At 48.6% G+C, this 17,499-nt stretch overlaps 1 protein-coding gene across 8 annotated transcripts in view; it reads right to left on the bottom strand.

The window, feature by feature from the left end:
* The window catches only part of HDAC4 (histone deacetylase 4), a 178,109-nt gene that overhangs the window by 103,448 nt on the left and 57,162 nt on the right, over window positions 1-17,499 (bottom strand). For 5 of the 8 annotated variants that reach the window (XM_058840649.1, XM_058840646.1, XM_058840647.1 and 2 more), the window contains exons 1-2: window positions 8,138-8,287; window positions 2,064-2,135 (exon numbers count right to left, since the gene is read on the bottom strand). In XM_058840649.1, coding sequence (XP_058696632.1) covers window positions 2,064-2,135; window positions 8,138-8,234 — 169 coding nt within the window. In that variant the 5' untranslated portion in view covers window positions 8,235-8,287. Of the gene's footprint in view, window positions 1-2,063; window positions 2,136-8,137; window positions 8,288-17,499 lie in introns of those variants that run through there. The other 3 variants (XM_058840650.1, XM_058840651.1, XM_058840652.1) reach the window with 1 other exon arrangement.

Genomic DNA, 17,499 nt, shown 5'->3' on the forward strand with positions numbered 1-17,499 from the left:
AATCCCACACACAGCTTGTTTTTCCTGAGCCATGCTTGGTGCTACTTCTCCTTTCTTCTCTCAGAAAGATCTGCAGCAAACTCCTAAAGACAAGATGGCAATCCCAGAATGAGTTGGGTGGGAAGGGATCCTCAAGGTCACCCCATTCCAACCCTGCCATGGGCAGGAGCACCTTCCACCATCCCAGGCTGCTCCAAACCCCGATGTCCAACCTGGCCTTGGACACTTCCAAGGATCCAGAGACAGACACAGCTTTCCTGGGCAACCTGAGGCCTCCCCACCCTCTCAGGGAACAATTCCTTTCCCATATCCCATCCATCCCTGCCCTCTGGCACTGGGAAGCCATTCCCTGTGTCCTGTCACTCCATCCCTTGTCCCCAGTCCCTCTCCAGCTCTCCTGGAGCCCCTTTAGGCCCTGGAAGGGGCTCTGAGCTCTGCCTGGAGCCTTCTCTTCTCCAGGTGAGCACCCCCAGCTCTGCCAGCCTGAAGTCCCTTTCCACAGCTCAATTCCTAGGAGAACCATTTGACAAAGAGATGGCACTGCCCATCTCTCATCTCACCCACTTCACACCAGCACAGCTCCCCAGGGATCCCTGTCTCATTGCTTGCCAAAAGCACAGAGGTGAGCTATTAAAAATACTCAAAATGGAGTCCAAACAGCAAGAACTTCTTAAAACCTGCATGGCTCCATCAAACAGCCTCATTTCACCAGGGGAAAACCAGCCAGAACAGACTCTACCATCAAGTTCCCCAAGCTCTCAACCACATTTCCAGCCTTTGGTCTGAAATACCTCAAAAGGAAACCTTAAACTTACCCAGCAAGAAAAATCAATACCGAAATAAAAGGACAGAAAATTCCATCCCATCCCTTTCACAGTCCTGGCCAATGATCCACGGAGCCACAAAATCCAACCTGGCTCACGACCGAGGTGGGCAGCAAAACCTGTAAGTTGACCTGCGCTACCACAGCGATTCTAAAATGAGAATCCCTCTGAGGGCTAGGAAAATAGAACCTCCCTTACCTGCCAGACACGTTTGGGAGCACACGGAGGGGAGAGGGATTTCTCAGAATCCGAAGCCGAACACCCGTGCCTGGTGAACAACCATCTCTCTTCCCACAGTGCAACAACTCTACCTCCTTGAAAGCTTCCTTCCCCAGATAGGCATTTAGGTCCACAAAAATCTAGGTTAGGTCACAGCCCACTTTTTTTTCTCCCCCTCCCAGTGTACCCAAGTTGTTTTGAATAAACTTCGTTTACATCTTTCCAGCTGGCACTACCAGAAGTGCTCAGATCTTCTGCGAGATCTCATCCTTAGTAGAAAAGGACCTGAGGGCATTTTGGAAGGCAACAGAGAAGGGAAAGTTGGGGGTTTGAAAGATCTGAGCTGCTCCCTGCAGAGCAGATAATGTTTGCTATATCCTATCACCCCTGGTATAAATATCTGCTTGTACCTGGAGAAGAGGGGAACACAGGAGCCAGCAGCAGTTTCCCAGAGAATTTCAGGTAGTGGGAGCAGAACTTTGGCTTCCATCACTTGTAGAGCTGCAGCCCTGAGCTCCAAGAGCTCTCCCAGCTCGGTGAGGAGCAGCCAGGATGAGGAGCAGCAGGACAAGCCCCGGGAGATGCCGTGGCAGGATCATTAGGAGAGGGAGAAGAGCAAACAGCCCAGAGCCTGGCATGACACACTTTGATCAGCCTGGCCTTGGCTCCCTGTTCCTTCTCCCTCTTGAGAAGCAGCAGCTCCAAAAGCTCCTTCTGGGCTGGGAAAGGACTCGTTCAGATGCTGCTTTGTTCTCCTGTGCCCTCCTTTCTCAGGCAAACCAAGAATCTCCCACCAGGCTGCGCTCCCCCCAGCCCCCTGCTGCTCCCAGGGCTGCTGTGCTCCATTCCCAAATCCCACTCTCCCAGCCTGGAAAAGCAGAGGTGTGCAAGTCCTAACAGACTCTGCTCCAGCGCTCTGCATTTGCATTCTGCTCTCCCACTCGCAAGGCAGAGCTGCAGAGTGTTTTTCCTGCACCCCCCAGAACAGGAACCAGGTTTAATAGGAGGTTTTTTCCTTACCAGAGCTGGGCATGTGGTTCACTCGAGGTGGATTCAACAGCTCCACTGGCTGGTCTCTGCCAGAAAGCCCATCTGGAAAGAAGGGGGGAAAAAGGAAATAAAATCACATCAACACTTTGGGTAGCTGAGCTATTTTTAGCCATTCCAAGCAGAAAAAATAAATCAGTAACCAATTATCGATGCAGAGCAGAAACACAAGTAGCACAAATCAATGGGAACAAGAACATTCCCAGGATAGCTGAAGCAGAAAATAAAGGAGACTCCATCCTGAATTACACTCAGGGTTTCCTGGTGTTTAAGTCCACACCTGGTGCTGATCCCAGGCTGAGGAAATAGGCATGTCAGCTCACAAACCTTACCAGAGAACAACTGAACTGCGATTCCTTCCTTGCTGGGAGAACTGAGCTAAGGCAGAGACACAGCTCCACGGAGCAGAGTTTGGGAATGGCTGGAATATGCCAGGGAGATGTTAAGGAAAACTGACAAATCACTGCAGGAGATTAAAATGCAGAGACATGCATAACAAGCCCCATTTTGCATAAGTTTGGATTTCAGAAAGGCATTAAAAACATACTTTGTAAATGAGATGCACAAATCCATCTTGCTGAAGCAGTTCCCTATTTAAAATATTTTCAAGATTGTATCTTGCATCCAGGTAGAGTTAAACAGAACAACCAGTGTTGGAGACTGCCACACCTGAGTTTCTAGTCACCCATTCCCCTCCCAGAAAAGCCGAAGCAAAAAATGCTAAATTGTGTTTCCAGTGTAATTATGAACCCTGGGATACAGAAAATTTATCTCAAACCTATTTGTTCCACCTTTGCCAGTCTGTCTCACTTTTCCCCTCCAACCTTTTTCTGTGCTGCAGCTCTGATAGGATCAAGCCAAGCCCTGTCTGGAGACATCAAAGAAGCCACCCCATCTCTCTCAGGCAAAGGACAGTGTTAGAAAAACGTTAGGATTTGTTTTCTTCTCCTTGCTTTCTCCATTTTTCTGGAGAGAAAGCACAGCTGGGGACCTCCCCATGTCTTGGCTGGGTTCACCTCCAGAGGCCAGACCCGGATGGAAGAGGAAGAGCAGAACATCACTCTTTAAATATAACCGAGCCATCAGGAGGCTCCAGAGTCACTGGACAGTGCAGCCCAGGAAAATTCCCAGTTTTCCTGGGGAGCAGAGTCTTTTCAGCTTCTCTGCTGGGCAGTTTCAGATAAAGATGTTCCTTCAGAGAAGAACCACAATACAGAGCCCTGTAGCAGCACCCAGGTGCTCTGTGAGACAAATCCAGGTCAGTTTGGCGGATTTTTAAGACACGTTTAATTCTAAGAAATAAAGTACATTAATTTTTCCACTCATTAAAAAAAACAACAAGAAACAAACCAAACCCACAACTCAACACTTTGCTTCAAAATGAGTATTAGATTAAACACAGCAGAACATTTCGGAACACCTTTTAAAGCACTGACACCTGAAACACTTGCAGCAAAATCAAGCTATCCAGGACCAAGGTTCTGTATTTGCTGTCCAAATAAAGCAAAATAAAATAAAATAAAATAAATATAAAATACATATAAAATATAGCTCTAAATCTCTGGAGTACTCCCTCAGCACAAGGATGTGGAGCTTCTGGAGCAGTGCAAAGAGGTCAGTCCATGCAATCAGGGTTTGACTCTTCTCACAAGCCACAAACCGTGGTTTGAATACTGAGACAGCCCAGACAAGCTACAAAATATTCCCCAGCTCTCTGCTGGCTAAATTGGTCCTAAGCTACTGAACAGAATTGGCAAGGAAACATCCTCTCCAATCGGTTCTGTATGAATCAGCCTGATGATTTCCCCAAAACTCTGCAACAAAGTGTCCACGGAGCTTGGAGGGAAGCAGACACCAGCCTGGCTGATTCATGGCTCGAGTCAGGGAGCATTTCGTGTAGCTTAATTTCCAGATGGGCATTTCTACTCATTAATTAACAGGATGAAGCCGTAATTCATTGATGGAAACTTGAACACTTCGGGGTTTTTTTATCCTAATCTGTTCCAAAGAGCTGTTTAAGTTTTTCAGAAAATATAGCCAGGACAGGTTGGGAAGCAGCTGAGCTTGCAGGATTTAAAGATGTTGAAAATAGCAAAACAAAGGCAAAATGTTTACAAGTTCAGTCCAGAATAAACCAGAAACATGACAGATAAAAACCCTTGGAAAAGATGAAGCAGCAAAATGAACAACTTCATAGAACCAGAGAATTGTCAAGACTGGAAAAGACCCCTGAGATCACCAAGTTCATCCAGGGCAAAACTAAACCAGATGAGGACAGGGAAATACAACTTCATCACTTAAAAGAGACAAGAAATGAAGTGAAATGGAAGGCTGAAACATTCAATGAGATCTTTAAGAAAACTGCAAGCAGCCTGACTATAATTAACTCTGATGAGCTTAAAAATGCAGGGCAGAACTGGGAACGAAGAGGTTATTTAAATAGTTTTCCATGTATTCAGATCTTTCAACCTGATGCAAATCACCCTGGCCTACCTGCATTCCTGGAGCAAAGCAATGAGCAGCTAAAAAATGATCTTTAAAGGACACCCTGAGCACAGGAGAAGTTCTACAGAGGTGTAGAAGTAAAACTTTAGGAGAGACAGGGAGAAAGGCAGGAGCAAGAGGTAGAGAAGATTGGCATTACTGACAGATTTGTCTTTTTGGACTTTGAAATGCAGAATTAACACTAAAAAAACCCAGATGGGTGGGAGATGCAGTGACAAAGGAGGGAAACCTTCCTGCTGTGATAATGATAGAGAAATGTACAACTACAAATGGCAAATACGTGGCCAAGCAAGGCCAAAAGAAGGAAAAGCCAAAGGATTTTCCAAAGCCAAGCACTCCCCTCTCAGTGGAGATGCAGAGGATCCAAGTTCCCTCCCAGATGTGCTACGGGGGCATGTGCAAGGTCACCCCTCGGGGACGTGACAGCCTTGGTGGCCACAGCTTTAGCTTCAACACCTGGAGATGAACTGTGGAGCCCAGAGAAACCTCAAAGAGAAGATTTTTAAAAATGAGGCAGAGGGGCCACAGAACTCAGTTTTGCCAGTTCTCCACTGAGGGAAGACAACAGAGTGGCCCAGAGATGTTTTTCAGGATGAGCAGTTTTCTGACAACACTGCAAATTTGAGGCCACTCGGCCAACTTCTGTCTCCTTTGCTCATAAATCTTCTGGACAGCACCTCACTGCACAACAGTGACCAGGGGCTTCTGAGCAGGCAAGGAACTCACTCAGAGGGAGGGCAGGCCCTGGCACAGGGCACCCAGAGCAGCTGTGGCTGCCCCTGGATCCCTGCAAGTGCCCAAGGCCAGGCTGGATGGGGCTTGGAGCCCCCTGGGATAGTGGCAGAGGGTGGAATGGGATGGGATTTGAGGCCCTAAATCATCCTGGCATTCCACAAGCCAGCAGCAGCCTCATCCCTTTCCATCAGGCTGTTGACAGAGAGGCCCAGGCTGCAGCACACGAGAGCTCCTGGCTGGTGCTGGCACTGCCCAGCAGCTCTGTGCTGTCTCCCTTACACGCGTCAGCCCACGGCAATTCCATGGATCTCTTCCAGGCCCAGGAACGTGGGGTTTCTTTCCCCCCTGCTCTCAGTATCCACAGGCAGGCTATAAAAAGCACCCTGCATTTTGTACCCAGGCTGGACAGGGGGGGAAGGACGATGTGCAAACAGGATTTATCTGCGTTACTTCCTGGCAGGATTTGGGAAGGGTCTGTGGGTGGCTCTGCTCGAGCGTTCGGCTGAATTTAAAAACCAGATCATGCAATGCCCCTGGAGCCTGGGATGCCAGGCAGCTAAAGCAGGCTGCCTGAGGAATAAAAAGTCTCCACCCCTGACCGTTAAGCACAGGCCACTGGAACACCCTGACTTGCATATCAAGCATGTGTGACAAGTTACAATATTAGTAATGAGAACGCTAATTATCATGGGCGCGTTATTTATTTGTCTGCTCACTCGTAATTTACAGGGGGGGAAATTCTTCAACATTTACAAGAAAGCAATTAGGGCAGCAAATGGATTATTTCTCTTTAAACCTATGAGAAAATGCTCAGTGCATATTTCCTCTCTAATTTGTCTGCACTCAAGGATCTATTTTTGGAAGTCTCCCTAGACTGTATTGTAGCACCACATGTACTGTAATGGCATTTTAATTAGCCCAGAGAGCTGGAAGATGCACTCTGCATCCGAAAGAGAGGCAGCCTAACAAAATGAGAGCATCCTTCTCTTCCCTTCTTGGAGATTTACAGCAGCTATCAAGCCGAAATACCAATTACGGCTCCAGCTGGAACCCACTGCGGCTGCCATAAAAACCCAGTGCCTTGCCCCGGCCCGTGGAACTCCACGGGAGCCAGCCCGGGGTTTAAGCACGATATACTCATACTTTAAAGGTGGATGGTAGAAATAAAAATGGGCAGAACAAGGGACAGGAGGAGAGGAGACAAGTGAAAAAGTGTCAGATCTGTCAGAGTTATCAAAACTCCGCTTTAGATGGAAGTTAATCCAATCCCATTCACGTGGGGTAATTTCATAATCATTAGGGTTACTACAGCTACAGCTACTATTGAAGCTGAGCCACCTTGCCTTGCCAGTGGTTGACATCTTGCATCAACATCACCAGGATGGTCTGGTATATATGTGTATGCGTGTGTATGTATTTAATTTGCCTTCATTCTGACTCCTTGCTTTGGATGCAGCAGAAAGTAGGTCAGGCTGATGGCTTCCTCAGTCCTGGAAGAGGCTGGCACATCTGGAATAGCAAACCCCCCTCCTGCCCTTGACACTCCTGATTCCTCCAGAGACATTCCAAAGTCCAGATGTCAATGGACACATTCCACCAAAGCAGGAGCCCACTTCAGCCCTCAGCACCCCTCTAGAGAAAACCAGGATGCAGTTCAAGCTTTCTTTTTCTGTTAGAACATGCACAAACACCTCACAAGAATCTGAAGATACTCAGGTGTAACATTTACAAGAGCTTGGTACTGTCCTGGACCTTGTAAAGATAAATCCAGCAGGTCACAGTTTGGTTAACACCAAGGTAAAAGCATAAAAGATAAAATAAAAATGTTCAAGGTCAGGTTGGATGGAGCTCTGAGCAGCCTCATCTAGTGAGTGGCACTCTGGCCACGGCACGGGTTTGGAACTGGATGGTCTTGAAGGTGCCTTCCAACCCAAACCCTCCTGAGACTCTAATGCTCAGCAGTTGTTAACACAAAAAGCAGCATTTAATTTATTACTAGGAAGTTCTCCTAGAAGCCAAAATACCTAAGAAGCATTTGAACAGGAAGCTGTGGTCCTCAAGGTGTTGACAGACTAATATCTAAATGACAAGACACCACTTCTCAAATGCCAAGCCCTGGAAGCATTGTGTTCCACTTCCTATGCCATTATTTTCCTTAATTCTTTGCAGTGGGAGGATAAAGCAACTCCTCCTAAACATGACAATCTTCAGCCTCCTCAGCAGACTCCGATGACTTCATCCACACAAAACTGAGGAGATGTGTCACTTTGGAAATCCATGGGAATAAAATAATCCTTTACATGCAAATGCAAGTGAGCAGAGGATCAGAGAGACCTACCCTACAACCTTCATCCAAGAGGTTAACACTCACTGTCATAATTACAGCAAGAAGGAGGAGCTGCCCATTCCAGGAGATTTCTTGGAAAGAGATTTCCCTTCCCCTTTGGGAAGGAAAGCCAGAACCCCCCAGAACCAGCCTTCCCACTGCCCCCAGCAAAGAATGCAGGGAAGGAAAAATGAAACACCTTAAAAGAAGAGAACATATACTACATTTTCCATGTCTATTTTTCCTTCCAAGCAAGAAAAACTCATGTATTTAATGCTGGTTTTCATTCTATTTTACTATAACTGGCTTAGAGATCAGCTCATTTGGTCCATAGGAAGTAACCAGGGAAAGCCAGGTAAAATTAGGGCTAAACTCAGTAACAACATCCTGATCACCCGTGGCACCTCAGACACCCAGGATGGCTCAGGAAAGATGGAAACTCAAGGAATCCACCTGCTCCCATCCACCAGCCCACACCCACCTGGCAAACACAGCCTCCCACGTGTGGGGCCGTGGAGCAGCGGCGTCCTGACCATTCCCAAAGGTGTCCTGACCGTTCCCAAAGGCGTCCTGACCATTCCCAAAGGTGTCCTGACCGTTCCCAAAGGCGTCCTGACCGTTCCCAAAGGTGTCCTGACCGTTCCCAAAGGTGTCCTGACCACTCCTGAAGGTGCACGAGCCAGAGTTCAGTCCCTGGCTGCTCTGCTCCCAGTCAGCCCCAGCCTGTTTGGCCTCCCCAGTGTCCAGCAGGAAAGGCTGAGCTCAGATTTCCCCTGGCAGGCACTGCCCACAGAGTGACCTTCCCAGGCACGGGGCTGTGTCCCAGCTCTATTTCAGGCTCTCTCCTGTGGACAATGCCAGAAGGCCCCTGCTGGTGGCCACCCAACACCTCCTCCTGCCCAGTGCAGAGCAAACCTCAACACAAAGCTCAGGGCCTCCACTACCACCATTCCCAGGGCCCCCCAGGTGCTGGGAGACTCCACCGTGTCCTGGTGTTACATCAGTCCCAGGGGAGGTGCTGCCTGCAGGATCAGCCTGGCACTTTGCACAGCACTTTCCCCTTATCCCAGCCTTATCCCAGCCAGAACCACCAGCATCATCACCAGGCAGCAGGAAAAGCACCCCTGTCTACCTGTTCCTGACATAAATTCTTTATCACAAGGGCTGGAGCCCCTCTGCTCTGGAGCCAGGCTCAAAGAGCTGGGGGTGGTCACGTGGAGAAGGCTCCAGGGAGAGCTCAGAGCCCCTTCCAGGATCTAAAGGGGCTCCAGGAGAGCTGGAGAGGGACTGGGGACAAGGGATGGAGGGACAGGACACAGGGAATGGTTTCCCACTGCCAGAGGGCAGGGATGGATGGGATATTGGGAAGGAATTGTTCCCTGGGAGGGTGGGCAGGCCCTGGCACAGGGTGCCCAGAGCAGCTGTGGCTGCCTCTGGATCCCTGGAAATGTCCAAGGCCAGGCTGGACACCGGGGTTTGGAGCAGCCTGGGATAGAGGAAGGTGTCCCTGCCCATGGGAGGGGATGGGCTTTAAGGTCCCTTCCCACCCAAACCCCTCTGGGATTCCATAATACCTGCCGTTACCCACCAGCTACAGATTGTCTATATAAATCATCTTCATGTCAATTATGTACAGATTTCTAAAATTTGGACTTCAGATTATTTTTAAATCCTGGATTAAAAAAAAAAAAAAAACCAAAAAAAACCAAAACAGACTCCCATTTCAATGCATCTAAAAGTAGATTCCACTTTCACAGACTTGGTGGAACAGCAATTTCCCCACTTGCGACGAAGGAGTCGAGACTCCACTGTTCATGACTATAAATATATTCATAGATATTTTCCCTGGCACAAAGCACTTCAATTTTAAAGGCAAGAGATTCATCAACTCTTCTGGAGAGCTTCATCTTTTTGCTGCTTTGATTCTGTCAGTGAGCACACGCTCCTGGCAGGAGTGGAGGAGGGCACAATCTGCCACCATCTGCAGGGTGCAATCCATCTGAAAAGGTGACTGTCCTCAAGAAATTAGCATAGTCCAAGCATTTAACTTCACTCTGGAATATTATGTTCAACCAACAGGATCTTTCCAGAGCCATTCTGCAAAATGTTCCTGTTCCCTGCATGGTGCTGGGTTCTTTTTTTTTTTTTTAACTTTTAATGCAGCCTTTTAACAAAAGCAGATAACATTTTCCATCCTTCTTGGGAGGCGAAGGGGGTAAAGGCAGGATTCCACCCTCCCAGTTAAGTGTTTCTCCAGGAGATCAGCATTATCAAAGCGAGGTGTTTAATCTGCTGAGACAGGTCCCGTGAACTTGAGCACAGTAAGAAAAGCCAACTCCCCAGGACTCCCTCGGCATTCAGCAGGAGAGATGCTGCTGGCACCCAGCCACTCCCCAGTCACCCACTATTCAGAACACACAGATCCCCTCTGGAGAGCCACAAATCCACAGGCAGAATGCCCCTTTGATCCAAACTAATCTTCCAGCAGGTTTTCAAAACTGATTGCTGATACAAGAATGAAGCGAGGAAAGGGGAGGGGGAAAAAAAAAGGAAAAAAAAAAAAAGCACCTTGAAATTATCAGCAATTGTCAGCAGCAGGAGAGAGGCGAAGCACATTTTCAAGGCAGGAGAAAGGGTTCAGTAACCTGCTTAATTTTCCCTTCTCTCCGGATGAATAAACTGTCAGGAAGAAATCCAGCTGAAAGATAGCCTGGCTCATCCACAGCTCCAAATGAGGCTGCAGCTCCTGCCCACGCGCTCACAGGACATGATGTTCAAGCTAACGAGATGCCACGGGAAGAAAAGGCTTCCCTCCTTCCAGGAGGGAACAAACTGTATGTGATGGGAAGCAAAGAGCATGGGTTGTCTTCCAGCCCCGTGCTTGGCTAGCACACGAGCTAAAATAAGGCTGATCCATGCAAGTGATGATTCTGGGGATGTTTAGATTGGATTTTAGGGAAGGTTCTTCCTTCAGAGGGTGCTGGCACTGTCCAGGCTCCCCATGGAATGGGCAAGGCCCCAAAGCTGCCAGAGCTCCAAGAGCCTTTGGACACCACTCTCAGGGATGCACAGGAATTGTTGGTGTCTGTGGGGTTGGACTTTGTGATCCTTGTGGGTCCTTTCCAGCTCTGGAGATTCTGTGATTCCATGAACTATTTGCAATGCAGGCTGCATCCAAAGGTTCTGATCCTTTCCAGTGCAGAAAAGGGAAGTGAGGACACTTACTCAGCAACCCATTACACTTCTGCTTACCCAGGAAGAATTCCTGGATGCAGCAGAGAGGGCAGGGAGAACAGAGGCAAAGGAAACTGAGGCTTGGAGCCCTCCCTGGACACTGCTGGCAACAGGAACCATCCAGGATTTCACAAGTAAGCAGATGCCTTCTGGCCTTAGGAGCTGCCTGACAGAATTCCCTGGCAGAATTAAAAAGAGCAGAGGGGAAAAAAAGGGGGAGATTTTTCATCAAGGAAAATAAGGATGGAGACATGGAAACAGGATGGCCAGCAAATAGATCAGGCCTTGGGGTTTGATGAAGCAGTGGCTGTCAGGCTCCAAAGGCTTCCAGCCCCAACCTGTCCCAGTGCTCTGTCACCCTTGCTGCTACACTCATCATCTTTCAGGGTGGAAAACTCATCCTTGGAAGTACCACATCCAAGCCTGCAACAGCATAACTTCTGTGTGAAAACCCTTTTGGTCTAACATTTTAAGGATCACAGACCAGCTGACCGTGCACCCTATGCCTGTTGAAGGCAACAGTGCCATGTTTGAGTGGCACCCTCACTCTCAAGAAGGGAGGAACACAAGTTTTCTCCTTGCTTTGCTCAGATTTCAAGCAGGTGCAGGTAAAAATTGAGTAAGTTTGTGTGCAAAGTTTGGACCAAAAATTACTGGCACCGAGAAATCAAAATCCTGTCCTGACACACTAATTCAGGGTGCTGAAAACGAAACTGGAGATTAGTGCTTGTTCAATATCAAAATCATCAGTTCAATCCTGGAAATACACAAACAAACAGCAATTAAACCAGTGCAGTTAAAACCAAACATGTCCAGAGCGACCATATTCCAAACTTCAGCACCAGCTCTTCACCCTCAAAAGAAACAAAGCCCCCAAAAGTGCCAAGCACCAAAGATTAATTTTAAGTAAAGATAAGAACATGGAGTCATTCATCAAAAAGATTATTTTGCTTTAAAATATTCAAGCTAAGTATTACTGTGGGAATTACTGCCCTTAAACTAGAGCCATGAAGAAGTTGGACACTTTCTGCAGAGAACTCTGGATGGAGACCACCAAATCCCAACCCGAAGGACAGCCCCCAGCACCCGCCCTCAGCACTTCCTTTGACACATCCTGATGATGGAAAGCAGCAGAAAGCTCCAACAGAGGAAAATCTCACTGCTCTCACCAGAAAGGCGCAATCCACAACTCCCTTGCGCTCAAAAGATTCCCTTTATTCCAGTTCTACGGCATAGAAGGGGTTCACACAAGCTGAAATGCTCCCGCAATGCATAATGGGTTTTCCTTACCACAATGGATCATTATTCCATGGCGATCTAATATAGTAATAGTAGATAATACCAGTAATATGGATTTGCTTTAGTAAAAGCATTTTAAATTGCATTAAACACAGTAACACGAGAACGGCACATTTTGAAAATGGGTATTTCTAATTCCTGGTGTGTAGAGGAGCAACTCCTGTTTCCAAGCCAAGGAGAAGCAAGTCTGTCTTAACACAAGGCCAATCCAAAGTCATGGAATTGCAGAAAAGGTTGGAAAGGCCCTCCAAGATCATCCAGTCCAACCATCAACTCACCAGCACTGCTGAACTTCGTCCTCAAGCGTGGCCTCAATGCTGGACATCATGTTAAAAATAATGTTACAAAGAGGAGAAAATAAATGAAAAAGCATTTTAATAAGCATTGTTGTCTGTTCCTTTAGGGCACAGAACTTTTACCCACGAGGGGCAGCCTTCACAGGAGGCTAAACAGCACCAAACCACCTGAAGGGCTGCACTTGCACAAGTGGATTGCTCCAGGTCTGTCTGGAGACAGCCTTCATTGGGAATCAGGAGTCTCAGGAGCTGCAACACCCAGGGGACTTCTGAGTCCCTGAGGATCCCTCTGAGTGAACAATCAGCATGATGAAATACTTTTGGTGTGTTACAAAAGGGAATAGATGTTCTGAAAAGTACTCGGCAGAGGTCTCCAGATGTAAATGTTAGTAGGTGGTTTGGACTGGGAGGGACATTAAAGCTCATCCAGTTCCAACCTCCATGCCATGGGCAGGGACACCTTCCACTAGCCCAGGCTGCTCCAGCTCATTTGATCTCATTTCTGTGTCATTATGTTGGGTTTTGTTTCATCACTGCAAGTAGAAAAGTGTAAATTAAGATACTTGGGCTTACTATTTAAGTTACTCCTTAAGGCACCATTTTCTCAGAAGTAGACAGGCAAAAATGGGATGATTCTGGGTTTTGTTTTCACGGGTTTTGTCTTAATCTGGAGTTACTTCTTTCCCACTTCTCACCTTAAAGCCATGCCTTCCCATAGCCCTCTGTGTGCCCCAACCAAAATCCAGCTGGTACCTCCCAGAAATCCATCAGAATTCTTTCAGAGCTTCTGTAGCCAAGAGGTTCCTGCTTATCATGGGAGGAGAAAATCACTGCAAACAAGATGATCAGCAAATGTGGGAGTGGGCTTCACATAATAAACCAGAATGTGCTGGGCTGGAGAAAAGGAGGCTCAGTTTTCTCATTTCCTAGAACCGGTGCACATCACGAACCTGAACATATTATCCTACCTGGATGTTATTTAATGTAAGAAACCACAGTGACTACAAATTAGCTAAATAGCAAATACCTTCATCAGCTTTGGCTGCATCCTCCAGTGTTTTACACCAACAGCTACTTCTGGGTTGCCTTCCTGCTGGAGAATCCATCCCCTGCCTTTTGCTGGCTGGAGGCAGCACCGCTCTGACATTCCCGTCAAGCCAGCAGTGCCAATCAAAGGCCCTCCCAAAAAAATCAATCCTGGCCCACATTTCAATCCCTGCCCCCAACACCCAGCCAGCAGGAATCGTTCATCCTTTGTGCACCATGAGCAAAGGAGCAGCTGAAAACCCTTGACATTTGTCAGTGCAGATGAGAGTCCCTCGGCGCTGGGTACGGGTGTTCGCTCCTGGAATCAGAAATGCATCAAGGCAGAGCTGATCCCAGCATCGCTGCAGTTCTGTACAAGGATTCATCTGAACCAAAGCCTTTCAGAGAGCCAGAGAACATCCTGAAAGGAACCCACAAGGATCCTCCAGTGCAACCCCTGGACCCCATGCACAGACCCCCCAACAATCCCACCCTGGGCATCCCTGGCAGCGCTGTCCAAAGGCAGCCTCGGGGCTGTGCCCATTCCCTGGGGACCCTGGACAGTGTCCAGCACCCTCTGGGGCAAGAACCTTTCCCTGATCTCCAGCCTCACCCTGTGGTTTGATCCCTCTCTGCTGCATGTCAAGAAGCCATCAGGTAACACAAATAAATCCTCACTGCTTTCCCTCAAACTCCCCCTCAATACCTAAGGTATGTCCTTGGACAGCTTTTTTTGAACATCTTGTTCTCCAGCCACGGTTTAAAATTCACTGTGCCCCTGCACTGCTGTCATCTGGTACTCCTGTCTCTGGCATACAGGAGGTTTGACCTTTTCAGATTTACATTTACAGCATTCACAATCCTTGTGAGCTTTGCTACAGACAGGGAAAAAAAACGAGTTGAGAGGAATTTCTGGAATGGTGACTGGACTGCTGATGTTTCCTAAGGCAAAACACACACTGCTTCTATTCCAGCTTCCTAATACCCTGGTAAACAAGAGAAAATTGATTGACAAAGGAACCCTAACTAGCTGGAATCTTCTGGAAGATGGAAAACAGACTTCCAGGGCTGCCCACACAAGTGAAGAAGCCTCGGCAGTCACTGTTCAAGGGTAGCACAAACAATGCTTCAAATGAAGAATGCAGCAGGAAAAAAAAATGCAGCCCAGCAGCTGGATTTCCAACTGAAGGAAGGAAAGCCAGGCACTTCCAAAAGTTCCCATCACATACCCAGCCTCACGCTTCTCCCTCGCCTTTGTGCTGCAGACGCCGTGCTTGTTTTCCCAGTATCCTTGATTTATGTGGATCCCCTCCACCCAGCTGTCTCAGCACCACACAGAGCCCCAGTGTGTTCCCAGCCTGTGGGAACCCCAGCCTGGAGCAGATCTTCCTCTCCCATCCAGCCCCCAGAGGGAGGCAGGCACACTTTTCCTAACACATCCACCACTTACAACACATGCACAAAACCCAAAACTCTGGATTTTAACAAGGCTTGAAGCAACAGGACACAGGGAATGGCTTCCCAGTGCCAGAGGGCAGGGATGGATGGGATATTGGGAAGGAATTGTTCCCTGGGAGGGTGGGCAGGCCCTGGCACAGGGTGCCCAGGGAAGCTGTGGCTGCCCCTGGATCCCTGGAAGTGCCCAAGGCCAGGCTGGACAGGGCTTGGAGAAGCCTTGGATGCTGGAAGGTGGTGGAACTGGATGAGTTTCGAGGTCCCTCCCAACCCAAACCATTCCATGATTCTGTGATTTGCCAGCACTCCCATCCTATGAGATCATATGAGAGCAGAACCTGGCTCCTGGATATGGATGATCAGCTCTGGGTAACAGTGATCCTCCTCACACATTTGTGTTCCTGGCCTTGGCTCAAACTTTGGCTTCCTCAGCCCTAAACACCCTTCAGTGCTACAGAGCACTCAGGCCCGAGTTACCCCTCCTGATGGGTCTCCCTTTTTAACATGGACAATAATGGGCACGAAGAGGAAAGGCTGAGTTCAAGGAATGGCAGCACTCCCCAGGCCACTCTTCCAGACTCCCTACCCTAGACCTGCCACCCTGCCAGTCACTGGTCTCCAACCAAATCATGCAATCATTAAAGCTGGTGAAAACCTCTAAGACCAAGCCCAACCATTCCCCCAGCACTGCCTACTCCACCACTAAACCACATCCTCAAGTGCCACATCCACAGTCTGGAATAACTTTGCCTCAAAACAAATTCATCTGCCATTTATAATGAATGGGTGAGACCCAAAATATTGTATATTTAATCACCCGTTGGTATTTCCAGCACAAGACACCAATGTGCTTGTACAACACTGTTACAGATCAGAAGCACCTGCCTCTGCACTTAGCAATTTTGTTTCCTACAATACTCACTCCTACTATGCACACTCTATCCCTCTTGTCCAGCATCAATAAAATCCCTTGATCAGTGTCAGCCACCAAAACCCAGCAGAAAGGTAAAGAGAAGATAAGGAATTGAGAGCTGACTGCAAAGGAGGCAGTTCCCAGGGCAGAGGATGTGGAATTACTGGCAGAAGGGAGATGGGCAGCACAAACTTTAGGAAAGGTGAAAAAAAGCAAGGAAACAGGGCACAGATGGTTAAAACAACACCTTCCTAGGCCTGCTTGGGGGTAAGAGCTGGATTTCAGCTTTGCTTGGGAAGCTCTGCCTGTGAAAGAGAGTGCCCATAAGCTTTTGAGCAAAGCAGCCAAAGAAGTGAGAGCCATCAGCAAAGCTCTGTTCCACCAGAGGGGGGATCACCCAGGGACCGGCTGCTCCTGCTCTCCCCTGCCCTTCCAAAAACCAGGCAGCAGAATGGGGAGTTTCATAGGGGTTTCACTGGCAGTTTGGGATAGGCTGTGCACACAGTTCTCTCAATCCGAGTGCCACATCCTGAAAAAACACAGCAGGAAGCAGAAACAGCACCTGGAGGTCTTGAAAGGATGGCTGATTTTCTCACCCCAAGAAATTAAGAACTGTAGTGTGCCGAGAGCAAACAACCAAGAGGCTGCCAGGTCACTGTACTGCTTCTTAAATCGTGATTACCACCACAAATTCCATCACTGGGGGCTAAGTGGAGCTCCAGGGAGATGTGTGGGATCAGAGATTAGTTCAGACAGTTTGAATTATTCCCTCCATGCTTGGAAGGAGATGTAGAAGAGATGGGAGTTTGGGGTGGCTTTTTTGAGATTGTTTGGTGCCCTCCAGCCTCCTTTCCCCTCAAACAGACCCTGGCTGTCCATGGGGAGGATCGGCTGTGCAGGAGCTGGAGCTGTGAGCACACAGGCAGCTCCGTGGCCACGAGTGCTGGCCCTGCACTGTGCCTCAGCTAATGAGGGAAGGGCAGGGCAAAAAAAGGCACCAGGATGGGGGCACAGAAATGGGGCTTCTCAGAACAGGCCCCAAACCATGCCCCCAGGTGCCACATCCACACACCTTGCCATTTCCAGGCATGGTGACTCCACCACTGCCCTGGGAAACCTGGTCCAGTGCCTTATCACCCTTTCAGGGAAGAAGTTTCTCCTAATATCCAATATCCTAAAGCTTCCCTGGCCCAGCCTGAGGCTGTTCCCTCTCCTCCTGTCCCTGTTCCCTGGCAGCAGAGCCAGACCCCCCCGGCTGTCCCCTCCTGCCAGGGAGTTGTGCAGAGCCACAAGGGCCCCCTGAGCCTCCTTTTCTCCAGGCTGAGCCCCTTCCCAGCTCCCTCTCCTGGGGCTCCAGCCCCTTCCCGGCTCCATTCCCTGCCCTGAACATGCTGCAGCCCCTCAGGGTCTCTCCTTTCAGGGGGGTTCAGAAGTGACCCCAGGATTGGAGTGTGGCTCCCAGAGGAGGGAGCTGAGCCCACCTTGGGCAGCACCTTAGGCCAGGTTCCCTGAACACACATCAGAAACCACGACCAAAACCACCTGAGGCAAAGCCAGTTTTACTCTGTGGATGCTATTAAAAACACAAGCTGGTGGGTTCTATTCTGCACACACAAAATG

Source organism: Poecile atricapillus, chromosome 5 (assembly GCF_030490865.1).
Source record: "Poecile atricapillus isolate bPoeAtr1 chromosome 5, bPoeAtr1.hap1, whole genome shotgun sequence".
NCBI classification, from domain to species: domain Eukaryota; kingdom Metazoa; phylum Chordata; class Aves; order Passeriformes; family Paridae; genus Poecile; species Poecile atricapillus.